The sequence below is a fragment of the Pteropus vampyrus genome, unplaced genomic scaffold (assembly GCF_000151845.1).
Source record: "Pteropus vampyrus isolate Shadow unplaced genomic scaffold, Pvam_2.0 Scaffold151, whole genome shotgun sequence".
NCBI lineage: Eukaryota > Metazoa > Chordata > Mammalia > Chiroptera > Pteropodidae > Pteropus > Pteropus vampyrus.
In genome coordinates, this window is record NW_011888932.1 from 4,369,046 (window position 1) to 4,386,473 (window position 17,428).

A 17,428-nucleotide genomic window follows, 5' to 3' on the forward strand; every position below is an offset into this window, starting at 1 on the left:
CATTTCTAAAGAAGCAATTTTGACTGTTCCTAAGTACATATTTATATAACACTAGGCACAGCTTCATCAGATCTTTGGGACAAAATGAGCAACAATGATATGGTAACAGTAGGTTCAATTCGTGTACTCCCATTAAAAGCTTTTCCCTGAGTACTTTAAGAAAAAAAGTTATATTAAAAACAAAAAGTAATGGGATTCCCAGACAGAAATCTGTGTTTAAATGGCATTAAGGCTGTGGTTCAAATCAACAAAAGCCAGGAAATCCAAAGTTAACGTTTATCCAGACTGTTAGGCCATTTTTTCCAACTCTGTGTGTGCCTGTGAGCAGCCCTCCCTTTGAAATTCCTGGCTCTGGCAACCCAAATCCGCAAGTTGCTTTGAATTACAGTACTCTGGGTCTGCTATTTGATGGGAATATACCCTAAGGATACATGCTTGCTTGCAAATGCTTTTATGTGTAGTCACTGTAAACCTAGGAGCCATGAACCTGGTTTTTTTTTCTTTCAAGTTCCTGAGATCCCCATTTATGCTTAAATCAGTCCTGCCTTATATCTAGGTAGAAGGATTTATATAACATTTCTGCTGCTAACACTGATAAAGTTTAATATTACAACTTATATGTCACATTTATCATTCAAATGCATTTTTAAATGTTTTTCTCTCTTTTTCACCAGACATGGCGATGACTTGATCGTAACGCCTTTTGCCCAGGTATGTGTCACACTGGCCCTGGCTCACTCTCTCTCTCTCCATGGTTATGCTTCTTAAGGGTGGCCTTTGAACCTTCCCATTTGTCTCCTTTTGCTTCTAACCACTTGAAACATTTCCTTGTAGGTTCTCGCCAGCTTGCGAAGTGTGAGAAACAACTTCACTATACTGACAAACCTGCATGGAGCATCCAACAAGTAAGCATGGGCTTTTGGTGGAATTATGAATCCCTTCCATAAAGGCAAAACCACTGAACAGCATTTAAGAAAGATAAATTAAATATATATATACGCATATATTGCATGGAAATTTGCCATCTAATCTAAGTTAGGATACACAATAAAACTGGAAAATAGGATGGAGCACCATACTATTTTAGAATTGGTAAGATGTTAGAAATTAGTCTGGATATTATTAATCTTAACACTTAGTAGGCATTAGGAGTTTGACAAATAAAAGAATGAGATGAGGGTTTTGTTGACTTTTATATTAACTACTTTGGTAAGTATAAATATTTATCAGGAATAACCATAAATTCTATTTAAATTCTTTTGGAATAGCTGTTAATGAATTCAGAGATTCAAATTTAAGATTAAAAGTACCAAAAAATTCAAGTCCAAGTTGCCTATTTTTTAATAATATATAAATAGGTTCATGCAATTTGGTAAATAAGTGTGGAATTATCTTCTCCTCTGCACCCAACTAAGTACATAACCTCAGTCATTTTAATTAACATTGTGGAAACTTGGTCTCTTCATGTGTAAAATGAAGAGTTTAAACTTGATGTTCCGGAAGTTACTTTCTCCTTCGAAATCATTTCAATCTGAGTCTAAATGTTATGCAGTTGACTACACGACGTTTTAAAAGATCATTGCAGGGCTCAGAAGGTCATAGAATCTGTGATCCTCTTATGGGACAGCTGGAGGAGATCTTTGAAACCATTGATTCAACCTCTTCGCTTTCCAGGAGAAACCCAGGCCCTCCGGACACTTGCTAACAACCACATTACAGGTTATAAACACACCAGGGCCAAATCCTAAATCTCCTAAGTTTTCCAGCCCGTGTTGGCTACAGAACACCCTGTCTCTCCAGTCTTTGTGAAATTATTCACTGACCCTCTATTTTGCTTTTATCCAAATTTTCGAGTGAAATTGTTAAAAATGGAAGTAAATTCTCCTTTGAAAGCTTACTTTCCTTTCACGGTTCTACAGCTTGTTACTGAGCCTCCTATGAGAGCTCTGCATGGCCCACTGCAGGCTCTCCCGTCATTGGTCTCTTCTCTAAACCACTGCCACCAGAGTGTTTTTACCACACGCTGTTTGATGGCTTCACTCTTTAGCATGAGGCCTTTCATTTGGCTCACTCTTGTCATTAAGATAGTTTAAATGCCTACGCTTCTCTCCTAAGGCACTTCATGATCCAACTTAAGTTTGCTTGATTGATAATCATTTGGGTTTATGTTTGATGCAATATACATGAGAGCTAGATGCTTTCCGAGCCTCTTTTGCAGTGGTACTCGTTTATTCATTTATTAGATAATTTACCCAACAAGTATTTATTTAGTACATACTATTTATCCACGCACATATGTATCTATTTAACAAATATTTCTTGAGTACCCACTTTGTACCAGGTACTGGTGGTAACATAGTGACCGAAACAGACAACTTCTCTGTCCTTTCTGGGCTTACATTTCAATAGGAAGTACCGAGACATATAGTGTTGAATAATCAGAGAAGATCTCTGGCCACGTGGGATCAAATTTCAACACGTGATCTGGTTGCTCCCTGCATGTTCTAGTCTCCATCCCGATTATGGACTTACTGTTCTCTCTTCCTAAAATGTCGCTCTCCACCTGCCAGTGATTGCTTGACTAAATCCTGCTTGCCTTTTGTAACTCATCTCTCCTATCACCTTCCCCAGGATTCTTTCCCTGCCCTCACCAAGCCTGGCTGAGCCCCACTCAGTGGCCCCAGAGCACTCTGCAAACCTTAACCCACTTCTTATGGATTTCTGTCGACCACCAGGCAATGTGCGCCTTGAGTCCCCTTGAGAATTACATTTACTTTTTCTTGAATTAGCAAAATCCCTGACACCTAGTAAGAACTCCATAAATATTTATCATACATATGAATTTCCCAATAAATAATTATTGGAGAAAGACTACTAATTGTTTAGAAAATTACTTTCTCATATGTGATTCCTTCCCTTTCCCTACCTTTTTATAGAATATGACCACTGGGACCATACTTACTGGTTTTATAACTCAATTCTACTACTTGAGCAAATTAATTAACCTCTCTGCATCTCAGTTTCTCAATCACTAAAGTAGGGTTGTTCCGAAGATTAAGTAAGTTAATAGTTATTAGTTATAAGGCATTTATAGCAACATCTAGCACATAGTAGATGCTCAATAAATGAGAGCTATTACAATTGATAGTTACATTTCTCTCGCTGAATCCAGAAATAATATGGCACTTTGGGGTTTCACGTCAATTATCTCAGTTTCGATCACCGTAAATGATATATATGACAGGTACTGTTGCCCCTACTCTATGGACAAGGAAACAAAGCTCAGGGATATTAAATGACTTGTACAAGAACATACCACTTCCAGTGAATAGCAGTCATACTTGAAACCTGGCATCCTGACTCTTATTGCAGTGCTTTTTCCATTCACTACTTTTGTTAAGTCTTCTGGCTTATGGGAAGAAGTTTCTGAAGGCTTTGAAACACGGAGTCATTTAGGAAGATCGTATGGACTAGATGAAGGTCAGAGAGCCTGACGACAGAGACTTGAGCTATGAAAGTGTTTTTCAGGAATTAAAATATGAGGAGAGAAGAGCTGGACCGAGATGATGAAGACTGGAATTGGGGAGAATGAGATTAATAAGGACACTTTTCAAAGGCTTCTTAGCAAAGCAGGCTCAAGATCACTATGTTTCATAGCTCCAGGGAGAAGTAGGGGGCAGTGGAGTAGACAGATGTTTCAGTTACTGGTTTGTTAGCACAGGACTTGGATGTTCTCTCTCTGTTAGTAGTATTGGGGGACATTCAGCCTAACTCTACTGATTAACAATCCATGTCAGCTGAAGCTACTTTCCTGAGAATCAGGTCATCGCATAGCCTTGAGTGTTTTGAGCCACATAAACCTTTGGGAATTGAGTACCCTCAGACCATAACTGCCATATTCAGAGCTGACCCGGAACCCATCATCACACTCTGGCTGAGGACCCCCCTTCTCAAATCATTGCCCTTTGTGTCATCTTTGGTCCAAACCAAACCACACCCACCAAACAGAATAGCTCTCCACCAGTAAGATAGTTGTATCTAATGACCTTTCTCAAATCCATACCCATATTTGTACAGAGCTGATCCTCTTACTGATTTCAAATACTTCCTTGAAACCAACACCAACCAGCAGAAGTTTGACGTGGGGCATCCACCACTAGAGCTTCCCCAAAGGGAGTCGAGGTTGCCTCAGTCCAGCCCAAGCTGAGAGCTGAATGATAGATTTCAGCTACAAATGGAGCAGCCTGGCAGGACCAGACTGGAAAGCTGGAAAACTGAAGGCACTCCATTCTATTTCTACATAAGCAATACCCTCAAATAGATACAGAAAACTGAAGACAAGATTATCTGCCAAGAATGGATCCACCATACTGAGAGCATTTTTCTCCCCACATATGTACTCATCTTAAGAGCTGAAACTGTGAGATTCATAGAACTCTGAAGTTTCTCTCTGGGATTTTTGACTTGGGTTCCAGGATGCCACTCCTTGCCTTGAATGTAACATTTAAGCAATAATTATGTCCTTGGAGTGGTTTTCATGAGACATCTGGATAGTGTGGTTTATGATATGAAAAGTAACTCCCACATAGAACTACACTTCTCATAAGTCAAGATTTCCTTTATCTTTTGGTTCTTTACTCTGCATAAAAGTGATCCATTGTCCACCTGAGCTTTACCACCCAAAGGGCGAAAATCTCAAAGTTCCCATTGATGAGATTTCCTCACCCTTCCATGAAATGTTCCATTGAAGAAAGCTTGATTGGGCCTGTTATTTCTTGGCTTCAAATTAAAACTTATATTTCCTTTGTCTCAAGAGTTACTTTTGAAAATATGGCTTTCATTTAGAGCTGTTAATTTAGATAAGATTCCCTAAAGCTTTTACTGGCTTCAAAGAGACTGGTGGCAAAATTACAAGTATGAGTGAGAGTATCTGTCATTCAGCACTCTGATAACCAGGGAATAGAGCTGACAGCAAAGAAGTGTCCTCTGTCATTCACCTCTGTCATTCACTAACGTCACAGACATCAGGAAATCATATAACATCTCCGTATTAACATTCTTCCAGGACATAATTCAATCAACATGTATGCAATCTTGGAGAAAGAATTAATAACCACTTTTTTTTTTTCAGTGTATATCTGAAGTGTCTTTCATTGCTTTATGTACTTTGGCATGGAACTTAAATTAGCTGAGAATAATAAAATTTTGAACATTCAAAGTTAGAAAGAACCTAGCCAAATTTCCTCAGAATAAGTGAGGAAATATACTTAAAACTTCTCACACAGGACCTGGCACATTGTAAATTCACAGTAAATGTTAGTTGCTGCCTGCTCTCCCCAAGTGAGGAAGAAACTAAGAGGTTCAATGAATTGCCCAGGGCTATACAGTTGGAAGGGAGTCAGAGCCAGGATTAGGATTCCTGTCTCTTTATTCACAATCCAGTTCTTTCTCCACTGGACACTATTCGGGGCTGGAAAGTATTTACTGCTGGGCCATATTATTCTCCCTATTAATATCGCTGTCTTCAGCAATCCAGGCATATAACTTCTTATGATTCTTCCATAAGTTAGGGACCATTGGAAACTGGGCAGCCAATGCCATTTTCTTCTGGCACTCACTGTTTTTTAGTTGGCATTCTCATGCCCTATAAGCCATAATGCAGCTTCCAGAAGTCATTTAAAATATTGAGTTCATTCATTTAAAGTGTATTCAGCCTCTCCTTTGTACCAGGTATAAGTGATAAACCAAATAAACATGGTACTTGTCTTTCCAAAGCTTATACACACAGATATTTATCTGAATTAACACCTCTAAATAAAAGCTATATTTTCAAAATTATCTCCTGGGACAAGGGAATTTATGTAGCTTTTGTAATTTTCAAGAAGTCATTGAGAGAATTGGGTGTTATGAGTAGACATGCTATTGACAAAGTAGACATTTCCAGCATTTAGGGTCTCTTAGTTCAATGTCTCTTTTTACAAAAGCCTTCTTTGGAACTCAGGAAGACAAATGAAATAAAAGTATTAAAAACATATTATTAATCTGATGAATACATGATGGATACCTTTATCGTACCAAACATTTTACTGATTCCAAGGTTACATAGATGAACAATATTCAATTTTTGCTTAAAGTTCTTACAGATGAGTTGAGGAGACAGACAGGAAAGTGGAAATTGCAATCTAGCATGAGCAGTGCTGTGGTAGGGTGAGCACAGGGAAGTAGCACGAAGACAATACATGGGAGGGCAGGCTCTTCTGAGCATGCGATGCCTAAGCTGAGTCCTAGAGCATGTGAAAGAGTTTGCCATTTAAAGAGGAGGGGGAAAGTGTTCAGCTGAGCAAAACATATGCGAGGGCCCAGCAACATAAATATATGCTGTGTCTGAGGAACAGCCATTAGTATATAGAACGAAGACTCTGATGAAAAAAGGAAACCAGATAAAACAGTCACATGGTATTTGGCTCCTCAAATCATTTTCACATCAATGGTTCTTTCAATCAATTGTTCGCCAGTATTGATGGAGTTCCTACTGTTTGCAAGGCAAATTGGTGGGTCCTGAAGAGGTTATATGGAAAGTGTTCGGAACAGGATCCTGCCATCAATGGGCCACAGATTAGTGGTCAGGATAATATGTGTCCATATGAGTTTAACATGAGGAAATAGCCCTAAAGTACAAAGAAAGCCCCATGGGAGATTAGAGGGAAGATCATTTTTAGCCAAAAGGATGATATTCTTAGGAGATGGCATTTGACCTCTGAAAGTAAAATTCTGATAGCAGCAATTCCCATGTATGTCCCCCCGACACACACACACACACACACACACCCACCATATATCCAAGCAATTCTTCATTATACCAGCTATTCAACTCAATTCTGACACTATTTACATGTGTCAGCATCAGATCCCACAGTTTAGGGTTCAGTCCTATAAGACTCCCCTTCTGCCCCACTTCAGATGCCAATCACAAGTCCAGGTGGTCACCTGTGCTTCTGGCTCTAGATTAGAGGTTTGGAGGACTCCTTCCTTGGGGTCAATTAATTTACTAGAGCAGCTCATAGAACTCAAAGTATTTTACTTACTAGGTTGCTGGTTTATTATGAAAGGCTATATAGCTCAGGAATAGCCAGATGGAATTGATGTGTGGGACAAGGTATTTGGAAAGGAGCAAAGAGCTTCCCTGCTCTCTGAGCATGCCACTCTCCCAGAATTTCCATGTATTCATTAACCCAGACCCTTTGGGTTTTATGAAGGCTTCGTTATAAAGCCACGATTGATGAAATCATTGACCATTGATGATTGAACTCAATCTCCAGTCCCTCTCCCTTCCCCTGAGGTCCTGGGTGAGGCTGAAAGTTCCAACCCTCTAATCACAAGGTTGGTTTCCTGGAAACCAGCCCCAGGGATTTTTCCAAAATCACCTCATTAACATAACAAAAGACACCTTGATCATTCTCCTCACCTTGGAAATTCCAGGGGTTTTAGCAGCTTTTTGCTGGGAACAGGAGGAAGACCAAGTATATATTTCGTATAAATCACAGAAGGGTAGATGATATTTAGATGTGTAGATTTGTGCAGGGAGAGCTTCCTCTCAGTAGAATGGCCTGAGCAGTGTCAGGAAAGGAATAGCACTTGTTCAAGAAAAAAGAAGTGATCGAGTTTGGCCTTGACAATGTATGAGTTTCTTCCTTCCTTCCTCCCTTCCTCCCTTCCTCCCTTCCTCCCTTCCTCCCTTCCTCCCTTCCTCCCTTCCTCCCTTCTTCCTCCCTCCCTCCCTTCCTCCCTCCTTTCCTCCCTCCCTTCCTCCCTCCTTCTGAAAATGTGGCCCCAGACCTGCAGCATCAACACCAGCTGGGCACCAGATAGAAATGCAAACTCTCAAGCCCACCCCAGGCTGACTGAACCAGAAACCCTGGGAGCAGGTCCAGCTATGTGCTTTAACAAGCCTCCAGGTGATTCCTATGTACTCTAAAGCTTGAAGGCTACTGCTCTGTACTATTTCTGGGATGTTCTCCAGCAATGCTCTGAGAATCCAGGAGAATCAGCTCTGCAAAGCATGAGAAGGATGGTGAGAGCAGCAAGATTGGGGGTGGGGTGTGGGGAGAGAGAAAGAAGAACAATAAGAAAGAAAAGAAGGAGAAGATCCATCCAGTATTCATAGAGTGTGGGTTTGTTGGCTTGTTTCACTTGAATCTTGACATCAACAGGTTTGTTGTGGTGTAGAATAGTGCCCAGTTCCTCTATGAAAAGACTATTACATAAATTGAGCAACCTGGATTACTGTTCCTAGGGGCTGTGTGACCTTTGGCAAGTGACTTTACCTCTCTGGGTCTCAGTTTTCTGAGGTACAAAAATGAGAAGCGTGGACTGATTGGTCTCTCAGGACTCCTCTGGCTGTAACTTTCTACAGCACTACCCAAAGGAGCTGGGATTCACTCTTAACATTTGATGTCATTCCTGAGCAAGGATATCCTCTTCTAAGGGCCTCCTGGAACAGGGAAACCTGGAACAGAGGGGCTGGTTAGGAACCTGGAGTAAACAACTTCCTTCCTGGAGTATTAGAGCAGCCAAGAGACTGTGATAGGGAAATTCCAGGCCATCTGGATGTGAGAGAATTGCAGTCATCTACCCATGTTACAGGAGCCTGCCTTCCGGCGATAGCATTATGTCACTTGATAGCTCACTGTGACCTGGAAAACTCCTCAGTAATCATGGGGATGCAGGGAGAGGATATTCATACAAAGACTCAGGCCTTCTTTTCTCTCTGTCTCCACAGGAGATCCCCAGCTGCTAGCCAGCCTCCTGTCTCCAGAGTCAACCTGCAAGGTAAGCCGTGTCACGGCCTATCTCCATGTTTCAAAATAATATGCCTTTTATTCAGAAGTTTTAAAAAAATAATAGCATTTGTTTGCACACCGTGGCCCTCAAAAGTATGTCTCTGGGTGACTTTTTTCAAAGGCATACTGGAGCTTTACTTCATTCCGTGTGAAACCAAGTGAAAAGCAGTATTAAATGATTCTCTCGTCACACACACGCACAGGCTTTCCGAATGCAATGGATGAGTGGTAACGGTGCTTCCCAGAAAAGGAGCAGGGGGCAGAGCTGTGTCGATAGTGCAACTTGACCTCAACTTGCTGGCCCCAGTGAACTGCAAGAGGGCTAACCTCAAAGGCCCCAAGGTGCCCCCCCATTGGCCTAGGGCCTCACCAGCTATGTTGGTGGTTTTCCTCTCAACGTCAGCTATAGATCCCACTTGAATGTACATCCTTTCCAGGTGTGAAACCAAAGGCTCTTTCCAGGTCACAAATCATTTCTTTCTGAGGTTATCCAATTTTGTTTCTCAAAGATGTTTTAAAGAAACCTAACCTCCCATCTTTCAGTACTATGCCTATACTTTTCATATGGAGTTGAGAGGTGTGTATGGAGCAGAAGGGCCACCTTGAAGGAACAATGTGTGGATGTGTTGAACATAAATTCTTCTTGACATAAGATACAACCAGTTAGATGACGTTTTTAAAAGTGCAAAATGGAGTTTTTCCTCTTGACCCTGACCTCACTAGTGTAGCAGTGGTCTTGAGTAAAACCACGGGAGAAACTAGTAAGATGAACTCAGAGGGAGATCACCTAACATCTAACGTTGCCTCCTACATGTCTGTGTTTCCAGCAGAGCTATTCCCTTTGCTGTATACTCATGATCTTCCTTGCTCGGAGGTTGTGTTTTCTTGCTGGTATCGTGGTCATAAGTATAATGGAAATAATTAAAAAGCCCAACTCTTAAAAGAAGGGAACAAAGGCAGTAAGTTCCATTGACGCGTCGACTTCTGAAGTATTTATGATACATGCTTTAAAAAAAAAATTTTATGAAAAATAAATTGATATCAGCAATAAAAATTAAAGGAAGAGATTAAGTAAAGGTGAGTTTACCCCTAAAGCCCCCTGATATGAAATAGAATAAAATAGTACTGTACCCATTGACTTCAAAAACCTGGAGTGCTGATGTACTGTTTCCTTTAGAAGTTTATAAAAAGAAACTAGATAGAGTGTTTTAACATAAAACTGATGTTACATACTTGGAGATGAAGGGAGGTGGTTTTGAAACTACTATCATTTCATCATACTGGCCTACCAGTAAGACGCCTTTGTTTACATTTCAGTTAACCAAATTTATTAAGATGCACCCTAAATTCGAATCAATTTGAATATCGAAACTCTGTTTTCTTTCTCTTGTAATAAATACTGAAAATATTAGGAAAAATGTGATATTTATGCTTCTATAAATTAGCTCATTAACCAAAGATGCTATTGGAAAGATCATTTTGTGATTATTGGCACAGTAACTACAGCTTGGCAACTAGAGTCTTTTGCTAAATTCTTTTAAAACAATGGAGCAAAGAAATGACAATACCACTTAGGCAATTTGTTTTTGTCTGCCTTTGTGGCAAACTACAAAAATCCTGGCTTTTCATTGAGAAGAGAATGTAGTGAACCAATTATTACGTAATTATAGGTTTCAAAATCTTAACGCTTAACGCTTAACCACGGTCAAAAAAGGAAGGAGGACACACACATCCTGTGTTTTGTTCTTATTATCAGCTTCAATAAGTCAGGCAGATTTTTCCTGTTATTTTAATATTTATCAGCGTATGACAAAGAGATATGTTTAAACAGAGACTTTAAAGGGGAATGAAAAATAAGTGGCTCAGAGCAAACAGAATTGAAAGCTAGAGTGCTGCTTTAAAAGGTGCTTTTTCATGATCGTAAGATTAGGTTTTCATTTATCAGCACTGAAGTTGAACTTGTGTATTTGAATTGACATCTAAGATAAAAGATACAAGAAACCTACAATAATTTACACAGATTTAGCAATAATCCAGTTTGTTAGGAAAGCCTGACTTAGTGAACTGTATTCTTGTATAAAGTAAGTTTCAGAGAGAGAGAGAAAGAGACAAAGTGAGAAGGCAATTCTTTTAAAAGGCTTTTAAAAATGCATCTAAACGAAGGCAATGTAATTCATTTTAAAGCTAATTGTCAGAAATCATGATTAAATTGGCACATTTGCTCTTACAAATTTATCATTAACTGGAATAATTCATGGGGGAAATCGAAGCAAATTTCTCAGTCTGCAGTACCTTTCTTCTCACTGTTTAACCAAAATTATTCCTTTTAGCTCTCAGGGTACAACACAGATTTTTTTCCTCTGCAAAGACATACTGATTTTTTAGAAAATCAGTGTAATTGCTCTTTTTTCTTTTTATGCTATGACATCAATTCCATTCTAAATTATACTGTCATTCATGATTTACATGTCTCCTCCATTGGACCTCCTTGAAGGCAGTACCTAACTTCATCTCTTTATCATTCAAAATTTTTTAGCATAGTAATTTTCACATAGTAGAAGGACAGTAAATGTTGACTTGACCAGGAGAATCACATAAAGTTTGGGGACTATATCTTAAGGAAAATGCTCATAAATTAAAATTTTATGTGAGTTGTTATTTTTATCTCTATGGCTATGAAAAATATTCAGTTCTGCTTTTTTTTTTTTTTACTATTAAATGTCAGTATTGCATTAAATTAAAAGAGACTTGAAACACACTCTATAACTGCTTAAATATATTAGCGTGGTCATATGGGTTTTAAACAAAAAGAGTTAAATCTGAAAAGTTGGCATTTTTCCACTTTGAATAGGAAAGCCAGACTGAAGCGTTAGAGAATTTAAAACTCAAGTAAGTAGAGCAAAGCAGAAATGGCATGCTCTCAAGTTAAGGAGAAAAATGCAGAAATCCTGCTGGTGGCTGTTGAAAACGCTAATGCTGTAGAGTTCAATGAGCATCTCAATTTTTATCACATTTTGCCTTTTCACAAGCATGGATTACAAGTCTTCTCTACATTATGCTTAAGGAATAGAACAGAAAGGGGTAGTAGCGGGCAGAGGGGAGAACAGGAGAAAGAAACTCCAAAATGAGGCAGCAACTTGAGTTCTGTCATCTATACACATTCAAAATGGAAAATTGAAGTAATTCTCAGGATGTCAGCCCCCAAAACTATTTTCAACGGAAAAAAAAATCAGATAATTGAAAAACAAATCAATGTGAGTGTGTGTGTCTGTGTGTGTGTGTACGTGAATGAGAGTGTGAGAGTGTGTGATATATACAATTATCCTACACATACACATATATGCATGTGTATGTGTAGGATAATTGTCACATTTTGGATTTCCATTTTCCATCCTATCTATCCCTTGCTTTTACATGCATTTCAGTAGTGATTACAGAGATGTCATGAATGTGAGAATTTACTGAAAGGGTAAATTATCAAGTGTTCACTGCCTTTACAAAATGTTTCTTTACAAAAGGGTTCTTTTAACGGCCAGCACCTCTGATTCATATAAATGTGACTTGATTTGTAATAATATGTGTCATATACATAACCTTTAGCCGCCAAATTGATATGTAGGGTTGGATGTTCTACACTAATTTTCTTATTTCAAAATTTACCAATAATTGTATTGAGCAAGAGCACCACCAATGTGACAGATTAGATGTAATGAAGAACAACACCCAAGTCCATGGGTCATCGAGAATGACAGCAAACCACGTCAAAAAGATGACTAGAGAATTGCTTTGAGGGATTCAGGCCAGATTGCTGCAGACCTGAAGTCTCTACCAGCCTCGATATCTGCAGCCTTGGTTGATGGTGGTTTTCAACACCGGTCCTAGATGTATTTCAAGAAAGGCCTGTGTACAGAGAAATAGGATAATATAGGGCTTTCCAGCATGTCTGAAATAGGTTGGCTTAAGTGAGGAACAGACTTAATTAATTTTTTTCAGTGCTCATGGGAATCCATTTCTTCTATTATGTGTCCAGGCCATTCTGGAGAGGAAATGACTCTGATAAAACAGAAGAAGAGGCTTTCTCCTAAGAAACCTGTTTCTCAATATGAATTCCTCCCATATTTTTACTTTAATTATGAATATTCCCCTGGAGGTTCACGGAGGTGTGCCAGATGCAGGGTCTGTTCGAGAAATAGACAAGGAGCTCAGTGACTTATCTTGGATTCTAAGAAATTCAGAAAGTCATGACATTGATTCAGTTCTCTTTCTTTGCCAGAGCTACCAGGGCCTAGGATGAGAGATGAGCTGTGTGTGCACAAGCAAAGGACTCTCTGAGAACCACTACAATGGCCTGAGAGCCAAGCCGTGTTAGATGGCTGGAAACGAAGCCTGGCATAAGCTGAACGTTTGCTTGGTTTCCACATTAAGCAAGAACTGTCAGGCAGGACTGCAACATTTGTAGACAAATACAAATAAAATCAATTTTGTTACAAAAAGCTGTGACCACTCATGATAAAGAAGATATTGGAGGAAATTTTTTAAAAATAAGAAGAGGAAGGCAAAAGAAAAAGAAAGGAAAATATAAAAAAACTAGAAATATCAGATTATTTTTTCATCAATGTTCTCAATGTCATGTGGCCTGAATTATTAGTATAATTGAGTGTTTAAGCAATTTATGTACAAAACTATAGGGAAAATGCACTAGAAAAGCCCCTAACTACTAATTATTCTCTTACTACTATTAATTAATTATTCTCAGTAATCCTGAGAATAATTCCCCAGATGGTTGTTTCATAAGAATTGCTTTTGTCTAAAATAGCCTTCTATGAAAGTTTACTCCAGAGCATCAACACTGAGCTATTTATATTGATTTGCAATTATTTCATATATGTCTGAAATTAAGTATAGGTAGTTGCAGAAACATTGACAAGTCAGCTAAAGTGAAAATAGTTAAAACGTTAACCTCTAGCAAACATTGCCAAAAATAAAGTCCTGCTTGTTGACGTCTATTTTACCAGTTCAGAATTAATTTCTAAATTTAGTGTGAATGTTTCTTTGTGTTAAATAAAACCGATGAGACCTGAAGCATCTAATCTCCCACTTGCTGCCTAAGGAGTTGAGTTCGTTCCGTGTTAAATCCACTTCATGTTTTTGTTCTGCTGAGAAACACCATCTACCCACTCCCCCCTTGAAAGTTGGAATCATGCATGTTAGTAAGTATTTCAGTTATGCTATTGACGTCAATGGAGTCATTAAATAGATTGCTGGCCCTCCCAGAGGCAAATCACTGCCAGGGACCTAGATACAGACACGTTTTTTACAAAGACAACCATCAGGTTTTGCTATAGCAGTAAGCCAGAGAAAAGGAAAAGTTTATACTGTAGCAGACCTATCTCCAAACAGTTTCTTTCTTTTGCATTTCAGTTCCGGCCTTTCTTTCTCTTTGGTTAAAGTAGGCTCAGGCAGATGCCCAGATATAGTTGCCTTGCCGTTTTGTGTGCAAAAGCATCTCCTGTAATTGAGACCATGAAGGGTGACACCTTTAGCTGTACACAGCCCATTTGATGTTTATTTGGTGCCATAAACTGTCTAAACAAATCACTATTGTCTGCAAGTAAGGCTATGTTTGATATATAGTTCCTTGAATAAACAATTTCTTACACACACACACACACACACACACACACACAAACACACACGCACACAATTTTATCCTTGCTGCTGCCTCTGTGTGGCTTGTAGCTGCAGCCTCTCATCTATGAATTAACCTTTATGCAGCCTGCTCTGTGCTAAGGCACCATGGCTCTGAAGCAAGGGCTGGGGGAGGAGCCTGGGAAGAAAGATTCACTTCTCTCAGCCGCCTCATCTGCAAAGCTCTCACAGAAGGCAGGAGGCTGCCCACGTGCCTGTGTCCTCCCAAACCCCAGCTGCTGCCTGCCTCAAGCCTGGTCATGCAGCTCCCAGGCGTGTCAGAGAGAGTCTTCAGGGAACATCTGTCTCTTTCTGGATATTCTTGACAGCTCTGTTTACCTGGACAACCCCAGGACTCAGAGCCAGAGATCCACCTCACACCTGGACTCTTCTACTTCCCAGGCTCGTAGTTGGGGAGCCATCTTGGACAGGCAGCTTTCTTCAAAATCTTGTTGGCAAACTACCATATTGGCTTTAGCATTTTTCTCCATTTCCAACCCCTATTCTTTGACTCTTCGCACTCCCCCACTTCCATATCAGTAAATATATACAGAAGTGCCAGATACCCGACCCCTTCAGTAACCCCTTTTTTTCAGCTAGAGGCTGACATCTATCCTCCCCTTCACCATTGCTCCTTATCCCATATTCCTGGCTTTGAATAGTTGCTTCACCATCTACCTTTTTATCTCTCTCTCTTCACCTCCCGCAGGCAATTATTGTAATTATGATTTATGTTATTTTCTTAATTGACTATCCTTTGCCTTCAGGTTAAGATCCCCACTTCTCACCAGATATGCAAAGTCTTCTAGAATTTTGTTCCTAATTCTTTCTTTGTCCTCATCTTCCACTTTACCCCCTGTTCCCATGCACAGCTGATGACTGAGGTGCACTGAACATACTGTCCCTCAAATGTGCCAGGCTCTTTTTGCCTTCCTGCCTTTGTGCATGCTGTTCCTACTGCCTGGGCTTCTCTCTTCCGAAAATAACATTCACCTATTCAGCTCAGGGGTTTTCTTACATTGTCACTGTGAGCAAGTTCTTTATACTCACTGATTTTTGGATTCTGGAGTCAGGATTAAACTAAATATATAGTCTCAATCTAGGGTCTGATATATAGTGTATGCTTAGTAAATACTAGTTCCTTGACCCGTCTCCATCTGGGAAGTGCATTTTTTATCCTTCAAGACTTAGCGTGGATGCCGTCTTCTGGATGTGCTCCCCACAACCATCCAAAATTACTCTCGATTATTATCTTGATTATTATTTCAAAATCTCAATTATTGTACTTGCCATATTATCCTATAATTATTCATTGAATTTTCTCCCTTTGTAAACTAAGAATGTCCCAAGTTCAAGTACTAATCTTCTTTTTTTTTTTTTTTTCATTTATCTCTAATTTATAGCATGTGACCTGGAACATAGCAGATGCTTAATAAATGTTTATGGAATGAACAAATACAAATGAACATATGCTCGAGCCTGAATCAGAAAGGACTGGAAAGGAGCTGAGGCTCATATTAGGCGTTTTTTCAGGCTTCTCTAAGTATCTTCTAGCTCTCAGGCATGTGTACAATGCTGATATCCCTGGCTAACCTTGACTACATGTGACTTTTCTTCACTTGAAGGGAACTCTTTATTATCCATTACTTCAGGAAGAAGTGGCAGTGTTAAAAGAAATGAATAAAGGAAAATGACTAAACGTAACTAGTTTATCACCCTATCTTACGCTCTTAGTGCGTAGCAGAGTGCCAGGCGCACAGTTGGTCTTCAATTAGCATCTCGAATTAAATTGGGCTGGGAATCCCGGGTAGGCAAATTACTTCTCTGAGACTTAGTTTTCTTATCTGGAAAGTGGGCATTTTAACAGTTTGTCTCAAAAGATTGCTGTGAGGACTAAATGAGAAAAGTTATGGATGTAGTGGTTAAGAGTGAAGTCTCTGGAGCCAGGATGCCTCTCAAATCCCAGCTCTACCACTATGTGACTTTAGGACAAATTACTTAACGACTCCATGTCTCAATTACATCATCTCCAAAACTGGGATAGAAATCATACATACCTTGTATGTTGGTTGTAAGGATTAAATATGTAAACTTATATTAAGCACTTAGAATGGCTCCTGACACTTAGAAAATGTCATTATTAGTATTGGTATTGTGTATACGACATGCTTCCCATAGCACCCAGCACATAGCAGGTGGTCAGTGTGTGATAGCTAAGAGCCTGCTGGTATCAGAAGGGAACCAAAACAGAAAGCCTTGTTGAGATCTGTTTAAAAGTTTCTAATCTACTTCCCTTCTATAGTAATGCAAACTAGAAGGCAATCTTTCTTTGAATTTTAAGATTCTTTTCCCAGGAAACCATAAAGATCTGGTTATATAAAAATAGATTTAGAGCTGAAGGTAGGATTCTCCCAGACATACAGAAAAACTAAAGGAGCTGGAGAGAGAGAATGGAGCTGATAGTAAATGTAAAGGGACAGACACTATGCAAGCATGATTCCTTCTCTTAAAAACAGAGTGCAAAGAAGAACACTCTATTAGGACTCTGATAAATTAGATCTGAGTGAACCGAGGGTTTTCTTTTGCATAAGCCTGAGAGGACTTCACTTTGTGAGATAGAATAATTACAGCTATACAACTCATTACAGTTGTATTTAAATATAATGTGTAGGTTTTGGCACATACCTGCACAAGCACAGGTTTTTCAACTCAGGAAGTTCAGTGGAGAGTAGCAGCAGAAGCTGGCAATCTTTCCTTCAGAGAGAAGACAAAACCTACTACCAGCAGAGTCCAGCCTGGGGGAGGCCTTTGACTCCTTTTGGAAATACTCTTATGCTCTCTCTCAATTACTTCTGGGAAGAGAAGCCACCCTCATTCTCAGCTACCCCCTTCTCTCTTTA

At 39.4% G+C, this 17,428-nt stretch overlaps 1 protein-coding gene across 3 annotated transcripts in view; it reads left to right on the forward strand.

The window, feature by feature from the left end:
• Positions 1-17,428, forward strand: part of PDE4B (phosphodiesterase 4B) — a 500,375-nt gene that overhangs the window by 389,454 nt on the left and 93,493 nt on the right. For all 3 annotated transcript variants that reach the window (XM_011369584.2, XM_023536202.1, XM_011369585.2), the window contains 3 exons: positions 675-711; positions 835-905; positions 8,780-8,829. In XM_011369584.2, the coding sequence (XP_011367886.1) occupies positions 675-711; positions 835-905; positions 8,780-8,829 (158 nt within the window). The remainder of the gene's footprint in view (positions 1-674; positions 712-834; positions 906-8,779; positions 8,830-17,428) is intronic.